The sequence below is a fragment of the Serinus canaria genome, chromosome 3, assembly GCF_022539315.1.
Source record: "Serinus canaria isolate serCan28SL12 chromosome 3, serCan2020, whole genome shotgun sequence".
Classification (NCBI taxonomy): Eukaryota; Metazoa; Chordata; class Aves; order Passeriformes; family Fringillidae; genus Serinus; species Serinus canaria.
The window spans coordinates 23536863-23553810 of record NC_066316.1 but is presented as its reverse complement, the minus strand read 5'-3'; the positions used below and the strand labels follow the sequence as shown (position 1 = coordinate 23553810).

General features: G+C 37.2%; 1 protein-coding gene across 5 annotated transcripts in view; it reads right to left on the bottom strand.

Moving 5' to 3' along the window:
• Positions 1 to 546: 546 nt before the first annotated feature.
• BICRAL (BICRA like chromatin remodeling complex associated protein) overlaps positions 547 to 16948 on the bottom strand; it is a 42682-nt gene continuing 26280 nt past the window's right edge. For all 5 annotated transcript variants that reach the window (XM_030235617.2, XM_050972125.1, XM_009091053.4 and 2 more), the window contains 10 exons: positions 15464 to 15512; positions 15314 to 15382; positions 9595 to 11298; positions 7673 to 7772; positions 6343 to 6440; positions 4482 to 4543; positions 4227 to 4372; positions 3981 to 4075; positions 2672 to 2774; positions 547 to 1876 (listed from right to left, as the gene is read on the bottom strand). In XM_030235617.2, coding sequence (XP_030091477.1) covers positions 1074 to 1876; positions 2672 to 2774; positions 3981 to 4075; positions 4227 to 4372; positions 4482 to 4543; positions 6343 to 6440; positions 7673 to 7772; positions 9595 to 11298; positions 15314 to 15382; positions 15464 to 15512 — 3229 coding nt within the window. In that variant the 3' untranslated portion in view covers positions 547 to 1073. The remainder of the gene's footprint in view (positions 1877 to 2671; positions 2775 to 3980; positions 4076 to 4226; positions 4373 to 4481; positions 4544 to 6342; positions 6441 to 7672; positions 7773 to 9594; positions 11299 to 15313; positions 15383 to 15463; positions 15513 to 16948) is intronic.

The following is a 16948-nucleotide window of genomic DNA, read 5'->3' as shown; positions in this document are numbered from 1 at the left end:
TGCTGATCAACTTTGGTCTGTACATATCTTGATAATAATGACTGCTACGGTGGATGATTTAACATTCTCTGACAGCAAAAAGCAAAAAAAATCAAAAATAAACACTGGCCTTTAAATTTACTCAGAGTAAGGCTAACATTCTCTTAAAATATAAGCTACAAATACAGTTTTCAAATCAAAGTGCTTTTGACACTTGGTCTAAAAAAAAAAAATAACAAATAAAAAAAACATTTATACCACTTCAGAAAGACTCAAGGCTGACTACATCCAATTATAAAATGCAAAATCTTTTCCTCAAGAGATAACATATATATGTATTATATATATAAATTCATGGCTCTATCATGGCCTCATCCTGTACACTTTGCTATTTACTGGCTTCCATTCTACCTTCCTTAGTCAAGCATTTATTACTTCATATCATGCCACTGTGACTAAGATCATATAATATCATCCCACAGACTAAAGTTACCCACTACAAATATATCAAGTACTAGTTTCTGCTCAGAAAGCAATAGAAAAGCACTTAAAGTTTAAATTATGAAGCCTTGTAAACACACTGATGATTTCCTTCCAACTTAAGAATCCTAGAATACAGATTCATTAACAAAGCAAATAATCACTTCTGAATAGAGGTACAGTGGGTTTTCCAGAAAAACTAAAAATTTGATGATTTGTGGAAGAAAAGGGTAGGGGAGAATTGTTGCTTCCATCACTCTTTAAAAACATTTTCTTAATAAATATATCCTTTCAAATGACTGTGATTGTCAGTATATTACCGTATTATATAGGGCCTAACAACCTGCAACCCCTGTTACGTTGCAGTACTGCTCAATAATCAAAAGCACTATCATAATAATACTTGAAACAGTAAGGCCCTAACAGACTGCATTCTAACAAGGATTAACTTTACTTGGATATCTCACTGTAACCACAATGAGTATTGCTCTCAAACACAGAACAGAATCTAGTTTAGAAAGGTTAACCTTAAATGCATGTCAGGCTGTACTTGTGGTGTCATTCACATTTGCTTCTGCTAAGAGAAACATAACTTGTCCATGGTACTGTAACTATTAACACTCTAAGATACTATTTACAGCTGCTTCTAAAATAGAGTCAGTTTCTACAACACTTTCACTGTGGTCTGGAATAAATTTTTCCAGGCAGTTCTCTTGGGAAGCGATAGGTGAAAAATTAGGGAACTCTAATTCAACCGAGCCACTACTTGTTGCCTCATTTTGTGGCTGCCTCCCAGCTTTTTTAAGTTCCAAGATGTTTTTAAATGTAGTTTCTAAACTCTTACTGAGCAGTAAGTCTTCCTGGGGTTCACCAGAGCCTTTCCTGTTATCAGGATGCAAAACCTCATTCTTTGGAGAGCTCCTCAGAGTTTTGTCTTGAAGAGAATTATTACACGTTACCTTTGAGAAAGACTGAACTGCATTCCTTGATATTTTATTGTGTGTTCCATAACTGCCTCTTGACACTATTTTTGACAAGTCTTCAGAACTCGAAGAATTCTCAGCGGACTTGGCAAGATCTTTCCCACTCATCCTTTCTTCAGAAAGAGCCACGTATTGGCTCTCAGAAGAACAATTAGCTTTTTCAAACTTTAAAGCTTTAGTGAGGCTCTCGGATTTTTTAGTAGAAGCTTTTCCTTCTTGTGGTGTCAGAATGTTGTTAGGCACTATAGGAAGTTTACTGTGATTTGTGGACTCTGCTGAGCTGGATTTTGGTCGGTCTCTGGCTTGGGTTTTGGTAGTCTGACTTCGAGAAGGTAATGTTTTGCTAGACTGATGGTCACTTTTGCTGGACTGTGCTTCTTCAGCTGTTTTCTCAAATTGTTTGGCAGAACAACAAAAATCGGCCTGATAACCATCTGAAAATTAAGCAGCAACATTTTACTAAAATTACCTACACATCCACATAACTGACACTCCAACACAGTTTCTGTGTACAGCAATTCAAATAATATCCACAGTTTACAGATCTGGGTCTTTAAGAGATGTTCATATGCTTAAGTGTTCTGCTGCGTACAGTGCAGGAGATTAGCACTAAATTAATCAGCACACTGCTCACACATGTGCACTGTAAAACCAGATTAAGGGCACTTCCCAGCATTCTAAATATGCAAATATGGTCTCTGAAGATTAATACTTTCTAAAACACAACCTGTGAATATCTTTTAAAATATGCAGATCATGCAGAACCTTTAAACAAATCGTAGCTGTAATCTTACACAATTAATGTGCTTCCAGGTGCTATGTTTAACAACATCCCAGTTAAAAACACTGACATTTAAATGGCCATGGCACTCCAAGAGCAACACTTCATTAAGATGAACAAGAGTATTCATGCTTCAAACAGTGTTGGTCTTTCTGGTGCAAGCAAACTCAGAGATTCTTCCCTGCTAGGTTGGAGACACCACAGGAATCATGACTCTTGTCAAAAGAAACTCAAACATTTCTCTGCCAAGCAGGTAACATTTTTTTTTCCACCACAAATAACTGTTTCAACCCTACAGTGGATTGTTAATTCTGGAGTTATAAAATGTTATCTTGCAAATGCTTATTCAGTATTTCACTAACTGGAAACAACAGCAATCAGTGCCTCACTGTGGCCACAACTATTTTTAAACACTCCACACTTCATTTCAAAGTTAAGCATTACTTACCAGGATCCACAAGTGCAAGACGCTTTTCCCGGGTCAGAGATGCTCTTTCCTCCTGGTTAAACATCCTATCAATCATAACCATTTCTGCAGAAGGATTTATCCGCTAGAGGAAAAAGAAAAAAAACAATCTCTGGAGTGATTCATATGTTGGTATCAAATCAAAACATTGATAGCTTAGTTAAATTTCAGAGAAAAGTAATAAACACATAATAAACTTCTTTTATTATGTATTTGTGAACATTCACAATTCAACAGTCCTGTCTCTGACCAAACCACTACTGAAACTCAGTCACGAAATATTACTCACATTGTACTGCAAATTTTATTTGGGAAAGACTTTAAAACAGGGAATTGCTATTCCAGTTGTATGAGCTGTACTTTTTCAGGACTGAGTATGCTTACTAATGTATACCACAATTTTTTTACTTCATACAGTATCCTTCTCTTTTAGGGGATCAACCAGCAAAAACTTTGAACTGGGACCATCCTATCATCTTCCCTGCACTTCTCTCCTATCCTTGTAACGAGTTGGTGCAGAGCTGCACTTTACTGACAATGCCTTCAAGCCAGTTTGTTTCACCCATCACAGAAAATGCTCACTGCACTAGGCTATAACGTAGGCAACTAGTTTCAAACCTGAATGCTATATGAAATAAACCTTTCAAAATTATTAAATGGGATTTGTCATACAACATACCAGATGCTAAAACAACAAATCTCAACCTCCATCCTCTCTTTGCATCTGCAAACACTTGCAAATATTTAATGGCTAGGATCTTTTGCAATACAACTGCTAGTTTGAAAACCATATTAATTCTAACAGTTATATTATGTATTTCTGTCTCGAAATATCTAAATGCCTATTACACTCGAATTCAAAACTTTTCCAGGTATGAAAACTAGCATCTCTGAGGTCACAATGGCATTTCCTGACCCTTGTAAAACATATTCTTTAAGTTTGTCAGTTTTATTTTACATTATACCTGGGACTGTGAAAGCACTTAAATCAGAAACACTTCTGATGAAGTTCCACCCAGCTTTTAAGGACAACGACTTCCTAAACTGTAACATGATTTGGCTCTAATTATAATATGGCTGGAGGCCTCTGAATGGACAACATCAACACTATTTCAGGTTACATCAGCCACAGAAATACACAGAAATCACCCTCCTGACTATCAGAGGCAGTTTCAGTGTAAGAGCAAAGCAGAAGCAGAGAACAGAAGTTCATGCATCTGTTCTGTAGGTACTGTTTTAACAAATTTAATCCCATCCCTTAAACTAAATGTACCTGGGTTCTACACCTTACCATTGCATCTTCTATAAGCAAACATCTGTATTTGTTCAGCATAGCCTGTGTCCTCTTCAGAAGCTGTGTAGCTACAGATTCAAATTCACTGTCCACTAGAAAGACAAAGTACACTTTCAAACACTGTTCTTCAATAACCTGCACAAATTTTAAATGATCCTTTTCTTATTGCTCTAATTTACATTAAGAATTCTCTCAATACAAACTGATTACAAACTTACTGCCAAATTTTAAAAAGAAAATTACCTTTTCTTAAATCTTCTTCTGTGGGCAGTGATCCCTGGCACACATGGTATGAAAGGAGTCTCTGAACTGCATCATTTAACGATCTGAATCGACTTTTATCTGGTGTCACAGCATGTACCTGATCCTTCTGTAATTGCTGCAGAATACTACAAAAAAATTAATGATATATACTTAACATACTGTACAGAGTTTTTACACTGACAAAAGTAAAAATTAAGGTTTCTGAAACAGAATTAAAATGTAATAATGACTTACAAAGCTCCTTTAGTTAACTGTTTAGCAGCAGGCCTTTTCTGTCCAACTAAATGACCATCGACCTAAGTTCAAAATAAAAGACAAATTAAAAGACAGTCCCCTTTGCAAAGCCTAAGTTTCAGGAGTGGTTTCTGTCAGTTAGGTACATCACCAACACTAACTGTAACCACCACATAAGTATAAACACTTTCAATGATCTCCTGTTTTCATAGGGCACTGTGTATCCACAAAAAAGGGAAGCGACACAAACCAAAGGTCTGAAAAGCTGTTTGTAGACAAATTTCACTGTTGTTCATTATACACATTTCACTAAGAAAGAGAAGATCAAAGTTAGCAGGTGCAAAGAAAGAAAGGTACAACTAAAGACTTTTACGAATAAATCTGCTCATACACACCATCTCTGCATTCCTCAGAAGATGTCATCTTGCCTGATATTGATGGGTTAGAGTATCTATGAGGAAAGCAGACTAAGGTTGTGCAGTAAAATTCTCAAAAGCCATGGTGGATGGGGGAGATTATAAAAGTTATTCTAGGAATTCTATTTCAGTGTCAATGCTACAGATATGCCCATCAGGTAGAGATCTAAGTAATTTTCTCCTTTGCTTAGACAATTAATGAAATCAAGATTTTCCTAGGAACACTCTCCTAAAACCTGAGGCTCTCTGAGGGGGTAAAGATTCATGTCAGGCACACTGGAAGAGTATTTGCCTCAAAAAGCCTCCAACTTCAGAGCACAAAAGGTAGTCACCACCAAGCAGAATGAACATTTGACCAACTATTACACAACCAGGCTGACCTCCTAACTGAGGCACCTGTACCTTCTGCTCTACTTGTACATCAGAAAGACATAGAAAAACATTCCCGTCCTACTGCATTGACAAATACATTTACAAACAAAAATTTTAAGTCAGATCCTCTCCAAAAAAACCTCATCCTGGACAGTGTTTTTGTACATAATTGCACTATGTGGGAGAACTTTTGATGGTAAAAGAAGACTGCAGTAAAGAATAAAACAAAGACCAGGTGGAACTGTTCTGCTGCTTCTCACAAACCACTGTCTCCCAATCAGCTAGAGAACAGTTTGTAAGAAATAATGAGAAGAGTAGGTCAAACTATTGGCCAACTCAATGAACAATTGCTATGTCATACAAAATTATCTTCAGGGAACAGTACAGTCAGGCTCCACTTAATGAACTGAATCTCAAAGCAGTATTCAGTGCATCAATTTGCAAAATAATCAACATTTATTATGTCAAGGTAGGATTTGTCAAGTTTGAAGGAGGTCATATACTCTACAAAAACCAACAATGATTCTTTATTTTTTTACTCACTACCTCCCCTCACCCCAGTGGAGAGGAGAATTAGGAAAAAAAGTAAAACTCGTGGGTTGAAAGGAACAGTTTAAAAACAGAAACAAAATTAAATAATATAGTAATGATAGTTATTATAAAGTTGTAATGAAAAAGAGCAAAAGGAGGAATTAAACCCAGGAGAAACAAGTGATGCCCAAAGCAATTGCTCAGCACCCTCTGAACAATGCCCACCCCATTCCTGAGCAACTATCAGCAGTTCACAGGCAATTAATTCCTACATTTCCACCCAGAACACAATGTTCCACAGAATGGGATATTCCTCTGGCAGTTTGGGCCAGCTGTCCTCTGTGTGTCACTGGCACAGCATGGGGCATTGGAAAGGTTGGGAAGAGTAAGCACTGCTCAGTAACTAAAACACTGGTGTGTTATCAATGCTATTCACAGCCCAAATCCAAAACACAGCACTGTACCACCTACTAAGAAAATTAGCTCTATCCCAGAAAAAAACAGGACAGACAGAGAAACATATAAATAGAGGTGTTCTCTACCTGTATACTCTGCTGAACTGATGATGATCCTATCACTTTTTCTTGCGGCTGTGCTGTTCCTAGAGATTGTTGTATGATTTTTCCTCCAGAGTCCTGCCCTATAAAAAAAAGTTTAAAAGATTCTTGTCATCCTAAGCAAGAGGGGAATAATTTTGTATGTCTATCCCGATAATTTCACATGAGTTTTTAGGAAAGCTACATCTTATGCTTGAAAGCATTAGTGCAACTCTCATGTGGAGAAACCAGCTCATAACAATTATACAGGACCGATATTTTGCCTGGAAACAATAAAAATCCTCATATATAAATCACATCACACTATGGTACTGCAACATAAGAAGAAACTCAAGTTCTGTAAGTTTAGTGTCCCAACAATTTGCCTAAAATCACACAGTAAATTTTATCAAACTTTTCAATACCAATCCTCCCTCAAGTGAATTACCCAAATTTTTCTAGAGCTCCTGGAAGTACTCTTCCAGGACAACAAGCATATTTCTTCCCCTAGATTTTTTTAGATAGGCAGACCTCCTCCAATTGCCTTGCTTCATAATCCAAACAGCATCTTATCAGTCATGCTACCTTACAACCAAAACAAGTAAAAATTTATTGTTTTTTTTTCCCCCAAAGACACCCAGCATACTGTGCAGATTGTACAGAATTGCCTGGACAGCTTATACATAACAGTACACAAGGGGAAAAAAAAGCAAGGTAGAGTGTAGGACCTTATTCAAAAGGTTACTTATGTACAAAGACAACAGGAAGGTTACTGCATTTTTCTGCTTGCCTTGAAGATACTGGTTTTGTTCTTTCACTGCTTGAAAAGCTGCTGTTTTGCCATGAACTATTCTAACTGAAAGGGACGCATTCAAGACCCAAGTGAGTGATGACAGCTTGCACATAACCTTGTAATACCTATTTCTCTTCCCTCTGTAACTGAAGAAGTCACCACATTCAACATTCTAGAACTTTCATGGAATTTTAGCAGATGTCAGTATTTTGAAAATAAAGTATTTCTATTTTCCTAAGCTGAAAAAAAAAAAAAGAAAAATGAAAGAAGGTACAATTTTGGATTTTAGAGAGGAGAGAAGTAATTGCTAATTGCAAAGATTCAACTTTTCTCTCTACAAAATGAAGTGCCACAGTTGAGAAAAATCAAAGCACACAATTAATACTGAAAAATATAGCTTCAATTCTTCTAAAAATAAAATTCCAGCGACCTTTAGAACCATATGAGCATGAGGCACTTATGCAAGTCTGACACACTGAAGTAGAACAAATCTCTGTTGCTGCAGAAAATTAAGAAAATTATGTTAAAAAGACCTTAGTTGACCTGATAGTGTGTTGCTCAGAAGATTTGTTAGCTGAGGCTGTCTCAAATTGTCCTGTGTCTTCGATGCAGAAACTGGTGATGTCTGGTTCACAGCCTTTTTCTGTGGCACATACATGAAATAAAGAACAAATTTTTTAAAAGTCACAGGGAAATACGTACCGAAAGCTTTAAGAAAAACAAGGAAAGAGCACCTAAAATTCATCTCCATGTATACTTTTTTAACTTCAAACTCATCAGTGGTGAAATTCCACACATCTCAATCCCTCCAAGTTCAGGAATTTTATAAAGTAAATCAGAAGGGAACAGAAATTACACTAACAGCACAAATATATACCAGTTGCATTCTACAAGACCACTCATTTCCCACTACAAGTGGGCTTCAGAAAACAGCTTCTCAGAGTCCAAAACTGCAAGATGATGAAGCTGGCTTTCCCAAAAAAAAACAAAAACCAAAAAAAAACCAAACCACCACCTCAGAGTGGAACAAACCCTCCACTGCTTAGCAACTGAATGATACATGGTTTAGTATAAAGTACAATGTTTAAAATGCAAGTACAAACACACTAAAAACATTCTGGCAAATAGTGGCATTTGTTCTCTGTAAGTGCCCATTTACAGCTCTGAAATTTCAGCACAAGAACAACATGATCTTTTACAGCAAAAAGAATTAATCTGCTTTTATAACTGCTGAAACTCACTGACCCAGCATGTGACCTGCAAATAGTAAGATGCAGACATATGAAGAGAAAGTCAGGCCTCAAATTACTCATCTGCAAACAAAACGTTACAACCTGCCCCAGAAGTCTTGGCAAAGACTACAAATGTGTTTCTACAACATCTTCATACTGATTTTTAAATGCACATTATTTTCTAAGACATTATTTCACTGAAGATTTTGGGTTTGGTTAAAAAAACAATCCATCAGGCCTTTGGAAACAGAAAGATCTAAGTAAAAGAAATAAAATAAAAAAGAGAAAGATCTAATTAGTGCAAATGCATTCTGAGAGAGTGTTTCTAAATGACAAAAAATGACCAGTATTTCAAAATGACCAAAAAAAAGTTTTAAAAATGACAGAAATTTAATAGCTTGTGGTTAATTGTGTCAAAAGTCACTGAGTTAAAATTGGCAATTCACTCTGTAAGTTTATGATTTTTTTTCTTTTAAACTTTTGACTGTTTATAAGTTTGCTTATGAAAACAGAAAAATTTGAGTTGAATATTTACTGCAAGTGTATCTACTGGACAAAACAGACAACATCAAATCTTAAAAGTGAATTCCAAATTTTTTTTAAACACTAGCTTGACTTCTTAGAGGATTATTTTTAATGCTACGCTTTTACAAACTGCTTTAAAAGGTATTTCTTTTTAAGGATTCTAAGAAACATTTCTTGTCTTTGCATCAAATTTGAAAGCTTCTAACTTCTCCACACATAACAAAAGCATCAATATGATAAATAACAAAAGAAAGCCCAAGAAGCCTTTTAATCTCTAATTTCATTAAGTCAAAGCTTGAAAATGCATAGGTTTTAGTGAGGTCAAAAGATTTTTAAGTGCTAAGATTTTTAACTTGAGCCTTTACATCTAGCCTATGGTAAGGTTTACAGGAGAGCTTGCAATTGCATAAGCTTACAATGCCCATTCCTTTAAACAGGAGCAGACATAAATCAATGCTAAGCACTTCTGAAAATAATACTATAAATCACCAACAAAATCTTTGGGATTAATCGAAGTGGCAGAGTTGTTCACTGAGTGACAGATTTAGAAAATACCATGTGAAATGACAACTCTGGGTTACAGTAATTTTCAGCAGTTCCACAGTATTTGTAACAATACAAACGAGCAAATTAACATTCTGAGTATTAGCCAATTTTAGCACAGCTTAGAAGCCTTTCTTTGGCTACATTCTCATGCAGCTTTCATACCTGACCAAAGGCAAACTGTTGTTGTGTTACTCCCACAGACGTGTGACTAAAGGTGCTGACAGACTTGGAGGAGGATGCTGGAAGACGATGTGACGCACTGACGGCAACTTGAGCTCTGTTCTGGCCCAGCTGATCTCCTGTAAAGTTCCCTCCCGACGCGACAGACTGAACGGATGCTCCCAGGCTGGGGTGCACTGAACCAGAAGAACTTGCAGCAGCAAATCGACTAGAAGCTGACATATTTGAGACTGTGGACTGCCCAGGTGACATGGTGGTGAAACTCGACCTGCCTTGGGAAACGCTAGCTTGGCTGGGTGACAAATGCAACACCGTTGGCGAAGCCTGCTGCAGTGGCACCTGTCCACCAACAATTTGGGAAGTTCCATGATTTACTATAACTTGGTTTCCAGGAGCTGTGAATGTCTGGCCTGAAACAAGCTGAACAGCTGTGTTCTGATTATTCAGCATCTGTCCTGAATACGACTGGTTGGCTCTTAGCATGTTTGTAGAGTTCCTGTTGAGCATTACGTGCTCAGCAGACACTTGGCCAGGAACCAGCTGGGAAGGCTGAGTTTGAAGAAGTTGTCCATTTATGGCCTGGACATGATGAACTGAATTAGAATTAACAGACAAACTTGTAGGTATGAGAAACTGGTTTTGAGGTGCATGAGGCTGTCCCATAGGAGAATGGATAACAATACTACCTCCAGCATTGCTAACTGTCTGAGGTGTAACTGATTTTCTTGTATTTTGTTGTTGATTAACAATATTAACAGACATATGAGGACCAACTACTGAACTTTGAGGTGAGTTTGCAGAAGCAAATGGAATCCCTTGCTGTACATGATGTTGCTGTATTCCCAAGTTATTCACATTGTAAGCAGTCTGCTGACCCATCTGAATAGGCTTTGGTTGGATATTAATAGGAACTTTGTTAGAGTTTGGTGCCAAACCCCTTTGAATTATGATATTATGGACAGGCAATGAAGTCTGAAAATTTGTGCTGTTAAATGGAACAGTTACAGGTTGTGCTACGGGACTTGAATTTGAGTTACTGAACAGCGAGTTCCCATTTGGAGTTTGTCTATGAACCAAGAGGCCACTGCTCATGTTCGCAGGTGTTTGCTGACCATTGCCCTTCAGTATTATCTGAGATCCATCCAGGTTATTGATGGTCATCATGGAAGGTTGATTACTAAATGAACCAATCAGCTGTATCTGCCCAGAACCACTAATCTGGCTGCTATTAGACAAATGCTGGCCAGGAACACTAATTCCGACGTGTTGCATAAAGCCATGTTGCACACCAACTGTATTGCTTGCAAAAGATGCTCCAACAGGTTGCTGTACCACTTGAGTAACTCCTATAGGTTGCAATGTCTGACCTGAGTAATTAGAAACATTAGAAGCCTGAGTAAAGGATGCTGATGAAGAAGGATGAAGCTGAGCTTGTGCAAACTGTTGGCTAGAACCTACACTGGCATCCAAATATGCCTCTTCCGCCAAAGTCTGTTCAGTAATATTGGCCTCCTGCAAGGACTTCTGAAGAATATCAAAAGGCTGATCCTCAGTAAGATCAGGTAAAGGAGAAGACACAAGTTCATCTTCAAGAAACTGAAGGCTACTGGACAGCTGCAGTCCATCACTAGGCCCCTCTCCAAGCTGACCGCTTACACCTTTTACAGACGACTTAGGATCAGTGTTCTGAAATGCAAAACAAGAAATAAATCACTTTCAGAAATTCCAGCATCTGCTTTGTTTCCTCATTAGTTATTTTTCCATGCAAGCAAACTTTCTCATAGAATTATACTCTTCCCATAGCATGTGCAGGGTGATGTTGACCCCATACAGTGAGCCAGCACAAACAGGTCATGGATACCCCGCTCACACCTTCAGACTGCTGGAGAGGCTTCTCTCCCTTCTCAAATCTCTCAATACACAGCACTTAGCTCTGCAGCTGCACTGTTTCAAGAGGACATGAAACGCTCTCTAAGTGCCATTTTCCCTTCCTCAAGCTGAGCACTCTACTGACAAAAGGCTAAAAGAAACGAGGAGGGATAACACCTCCACTCTAATTCAGTTTGGAGCAAGGCTTCAGTAGCAACAGTAGAAGCAGAGAAAAGGCAGAAGAAAGCTTTTCTTCCACTGACTTCTATCAAACAAGATTTGCCTTAAAAATCCTCCAGCATTTCTATTATCACTTGCGGTAAACTAGTGACCATTTCATAAAGTTAAGGCATTATGCTAATTCCTTGTTTAAAAAAATTTAAGAAACAAGGGAGTAAGAAAAAAAAAGTGTTACAGACTGTGGTTTATGCTCATAAAAAGATTGCTGAGAACTATAAACATTGGAAGTACCACAAATATTAACTGGCACCTTTAAAGAAAAAATCCGCCAAATCCACATCCATTAACACCATGATAAGGAAAATCAAAACCTATTTACTCTGGCCTACTGTCAAGATTTCCCTAAAACAAAGTTCTGTCCAGAAACCCTAGACAACACAAGCATCATGTTTCTGCAGACAGAATGATAAATTTAAATGCATCATAATACTCATGATAGTTTTAAGTTAGGCAAAGAACACCCTTCTAAATTGCATGATCACAACTCAGCTATTCAGAAGCAACAACCAGTTTCTTTTTAGGTCAGGATAAATGGAAACTGTGGGTGTGCAATTATCAGTCACACTCATACTCTGAGCCTTCACTCCTTGAAGGTCACAGACGCTTGTTTTCACCTCATGTAAACAGTGTGAAGATGCTGCAAGCCATAATTATCACCTGCAATAATAATGTCCCCACCCTAACTTCAGTTCCCCAAGCATACTTATTCAGAATTTTACCCCAATCTGATTCTGAAAAAAACTGTATTTCCTGAAACTTCAGTCATGTTTTAAAATATTAAAAGATTTTTCTTAAGATTAGATAAAATATTTTCAAGATACAACTATTAAACTACAACAAGCTTTTAACATTTATGTTAATAGAGAAATTAAACCACTGCTTAAATGTGTCAGTGTCTGAACCTCAGGAACACCTAAAGCTACAAATCAGGTTCTCAACTGTACCTAGCTACCACTGGGCAGAGTAAAAAGGAATCACTAATTAGGCCATAATTAGGACTCTCAATGTCAGGTTCAGGGGGATTCCCTATTGCATCTCTAAGTTGTCCCCAAGTAAGGGGCCAAACTGAAATCTTTTACAACTGTGTAACTTAAACAGTTCCAGTAATGCTATTCCAGTTAGTACAAACAATATAACTATTACTACTACCAATAATAACACTAATAAATAATATTACATGCAATCAAGATTAATAGCTGAAAACTCTCCCAATGGAACTGAGAATCCCAATTCATTCCCTGCTCCCAGGACTATTTAACATTAGAAAATAACTATATTTGCAAAAACTGTAACCTTCCAAGTTAACATCTGAATCATTACTGTCCAGATTCAGAAGAGCCATGCAGAATGCCACGCTAAGTTCAAGAAGAAACCAAAGGCTCTGCAGCTTCATGAATCTGCTGCCCAATAAGAAAAGTCTTATTCTCACTGGCTCCATGAATATTCTGCTCTCTTATGCTGTCCTATTTTACTGTAACAGGAGAATGGAAGCAGCCACCCAGTACAAGCCAGGTAACAGGGCAATGGCTAGGGAAGCCTCTCATGACAACTGCCACAGGAAACCAACCTGGAATCAGCAGAGGTGGTACAGACTCAACTCAGGGAAGGCTGGGATGGGGCATGGGGGCCAGTGTAAGGGAGTGGGAAGAGTGCTTTCTTTTCCTTCAGTCAGTAGGAACTTCATCTTGCTTGTGTTAGGTGTTGGCTGAGCATGCTTACCAGCTGAGGCACTGAACCCTTGACACTGAATTTGTAAACTCTGCCACTGAAGGGCTGAGACAGGCAGCAAGACAGTCAATCCTACTTCATGGTAGCAATTCTGAATATACACAAAGACAGATATTTCAATATCTGCAAAAACTTTAATGACAAAAGCCTCTGAAGCATTTAACTTTTCAGGTATCCCATTTTATAAGCAGGGACTGTGAAATGATCTGTTTATGGCAACACTTGCTCCTTCCCAATGAACTGTAAGAATCTGTGTTTGTAATCAAGTCGTTCTTCACCTATGTCAGCACAGGAGAGAGGAGGGAAGAGAAGATGGCATTGGTTTTCCCTATGAAGATATAAAAGGATGAGGACAGAGCATGCTGAGAATTAAACTGTAGTATGTCATCCTAGGAACATATGCTAGGAATCCCTGCTCCTCTGATCACCTGTCTTCTGGATTACTTACTCCCAATTTAACACACCAGAAAGCTCTTAGCTTTCACCAAATATTTTATTTCTTCCAACTGCTATTCCCTAGGTGATTAACCCACCTTGTCCAGAATCTCCCACTGCCCCTCAAAATTACTCAAGGAAACTCACTTTCTGAAAATACACCTGAAACACCTGACTGCTGCCTACCTAGTCATGCTCATCAGAAGGATGTCTACAAAGAACAACTAGGAAGTCTAGGCTATGACAAATGCATGTCATATGCCACCCTTTTTTCCCCAAACCTGTTTTTTTCTCAAACCCCCCCTTTGCCAGTGCTGCATACAGAGAGTTTGCTAATGGCCACAGCCTGGTACCAAGTCAAAGCCACTGTTCCCCATAAGCTGAAAACTCGGCATGCCCTGTTACTCTTGGTACCCTACTCCCTCACCATTATCTCAACCAGCTTGTCTTACACTACTGTGCCTACAGGAAATCCACTAATTCTCCACACACAGATTAATAATTTTCAGAATTTCTTCATGCCAATTATTTAGCCTACAAGTGTATCCATGTATCTGTTATGAACATAAGACAAAGAGAAAAGGTAACAGTACAACAGAAAGAGGAATTACCAAGAAAATCCTATTCTATGTATTCAAATATCTTAATTGTGGGATTAACAATTCAATTGTTTTAAAAACACACAAATGAAACCAAAGAAATGTGGATCTGAAGGGATCTCTTAAGTCATCCAGTCCCATGTTCTACTCAAAGCATGACTACCACCCACACTAGAGCCTTGAATTTATCACCAAGGATTGGGATTCCACAACCTCGTTGTGTGAAATGTGGCCCAAGGCTGCAAAACGCTCCTGGCAAGAAGGAACACTGAAGACTTCTTGTAGCACTTAATGAATTTAAAGCAACTTCCCTAACACTGAAATTACAGGAAGGACACATCCAAAATTACCTCCTGAAGTCTAAAGAAAAAAAAATACAGAAAGAAAAAAAAAATCACTCATTAATTAAAAAAAAAATCTGCCAGCTCAGAATCTACATAAAGTAAGACACAAAAGGTATTCTAACATACACAGAGAGCATATGAATGACTATCTTTCAAGGTTTATCTTTGAGCACTACTACTCCTACAGTGACTAAAGCCACAAATGCAGTTTACTGGAGAATTACACCAGAGAGCATTTTCACTGCTCAGCAAGCTGCTTTACATATTTACAAAACACATCCCAACAGTACAGTATTTTTCAATTAATTCCCCACTGAAATACTTAAAATACTAACAGCACAAGATAGGTTCTATGTTAGTATTCAGAGCTTTCACATGAAAAAGCTGAAACCCACATCTACTTCATTCAGTTTTATGAAAGCCAAGTAAAGCCATACAGAAGCATGCAATCTCAATACTAATGTAATTTATCTCCTCATCACTTACATTGGAGTTGGCGAAAATTGAATTTGAGTTGGCTACAGAATATTCTGCATTAGTCAAGTCTTCATTGCTCTGGTAAAAGACAAAAATAATGTTTAGAACTAATACACTCAATGAAGCTTATCTATGTCTAATACACAGCAATGTACTTACAGATTTACTACTAGGTCCATGTAGAAAATAATTCAGCGCTTGTGGGTCCCTGAAGAGGGAAAAAAAATAAAGACATTAACACTTTTTGGAAGTCCTTTTTACTAATGAGGCTAAATTAACTAAGCCACATACTGCACTCATATAAAATCAGGTTTCTAGTAAAAAAAAATCTTTTTTTGAATCCAATGCAAAGCTGAAAGTTTGTGACATCTGGGGCTCTGTGTTTCTGTATCAGCACAACTTCCAGATGCTGATCATATCTGCTGCTATTGTAACAAGGCATTTCAAGCAAATAAACTATGTTGATCACAAAATTTTAGCTGCACTCTACTGTATTTCCCTTTATGTGGGTGATACTCATATTCTCTTGAAAAACATGGTATTTTATGACAGCACACAGTACAAAACCTAAGGAATATACTACCACCAAATAATGTGAGAACTAAAACAGGTACCACCTCTCCTACAGCTAAACTGTAATGCCTTGTTTAGCTAGCATCTAATAGGGAATTTATAAACCTGATTCTTTGACGGGTTTTCTGTTATCTTTGACACAAGTTAATAAAAATTTATGATTGCCAGAGTAACAGTCCCCTTGTGATGAAAAAGTGGCACCTTCTCCAAGTGAAACCAACCATAAAAATAATTGACTAAATATTATGAATTTCAGTGTATTTAATTAACTTAGCACTAGCACCAAATAAAACTCATAAAATGTAGTCTGCTACAATGATTGTCATAAATTCAAACAAATGCAAATACATTAATTTAGCTCTATGTGTAGACCAAGTAAAAAGAGTAAAAGGCTGTGTTACATGGGATTATTATATGCAACAATTATACAGCATTTCCCTTAGCATAAGGAGTAAACTGACATGGGTTTCTTTGATTTTTAAAACATGCTTATGGATTAACAAGTAATAATAAAACATTTTTTAGAAGCAGGAGATTATAATGTAAAAAAGTAACTAAAATTGTCTCCTTCTTGACTGATGGTCCTAGAAAATAAAGAGGCATAAAGTCAAAGATCTTTCAAGCTCACAACTACTCTTCTAAAAGGACAAACACCTCTACTCCTTTTTTTTCCTTTATAAAAAAAAACCCAACTGTGTTCATGGGTTTACAAAAGACATGACAGTGCTTGGCAGGGATTTTATTGTACTATTATGCTTACAATATTGAAGTGGTTACGTATATTTTAAAACAAATGTCATTTTCATAGTAGATTTCAAAGAATTTCAAAAATTAAGGAGCACAGAACTCATGATCTCATATAGGGTTCTATAATGCTCATGAATTTTATCAGTAAAGTAACCAAGCTATTTAACACTAATCACTCTCACTGTCTTCCAATCCAACAAAATGAAATTGAAAATTAAGAACACTTCATAACCTTAAATATTGTCTTTATTAAGGAAGGAATTTTAAATGGCACTTACCATATCAAAGATCAGATTAAAAAAAATGTTTTCCATTCTTCTAGAT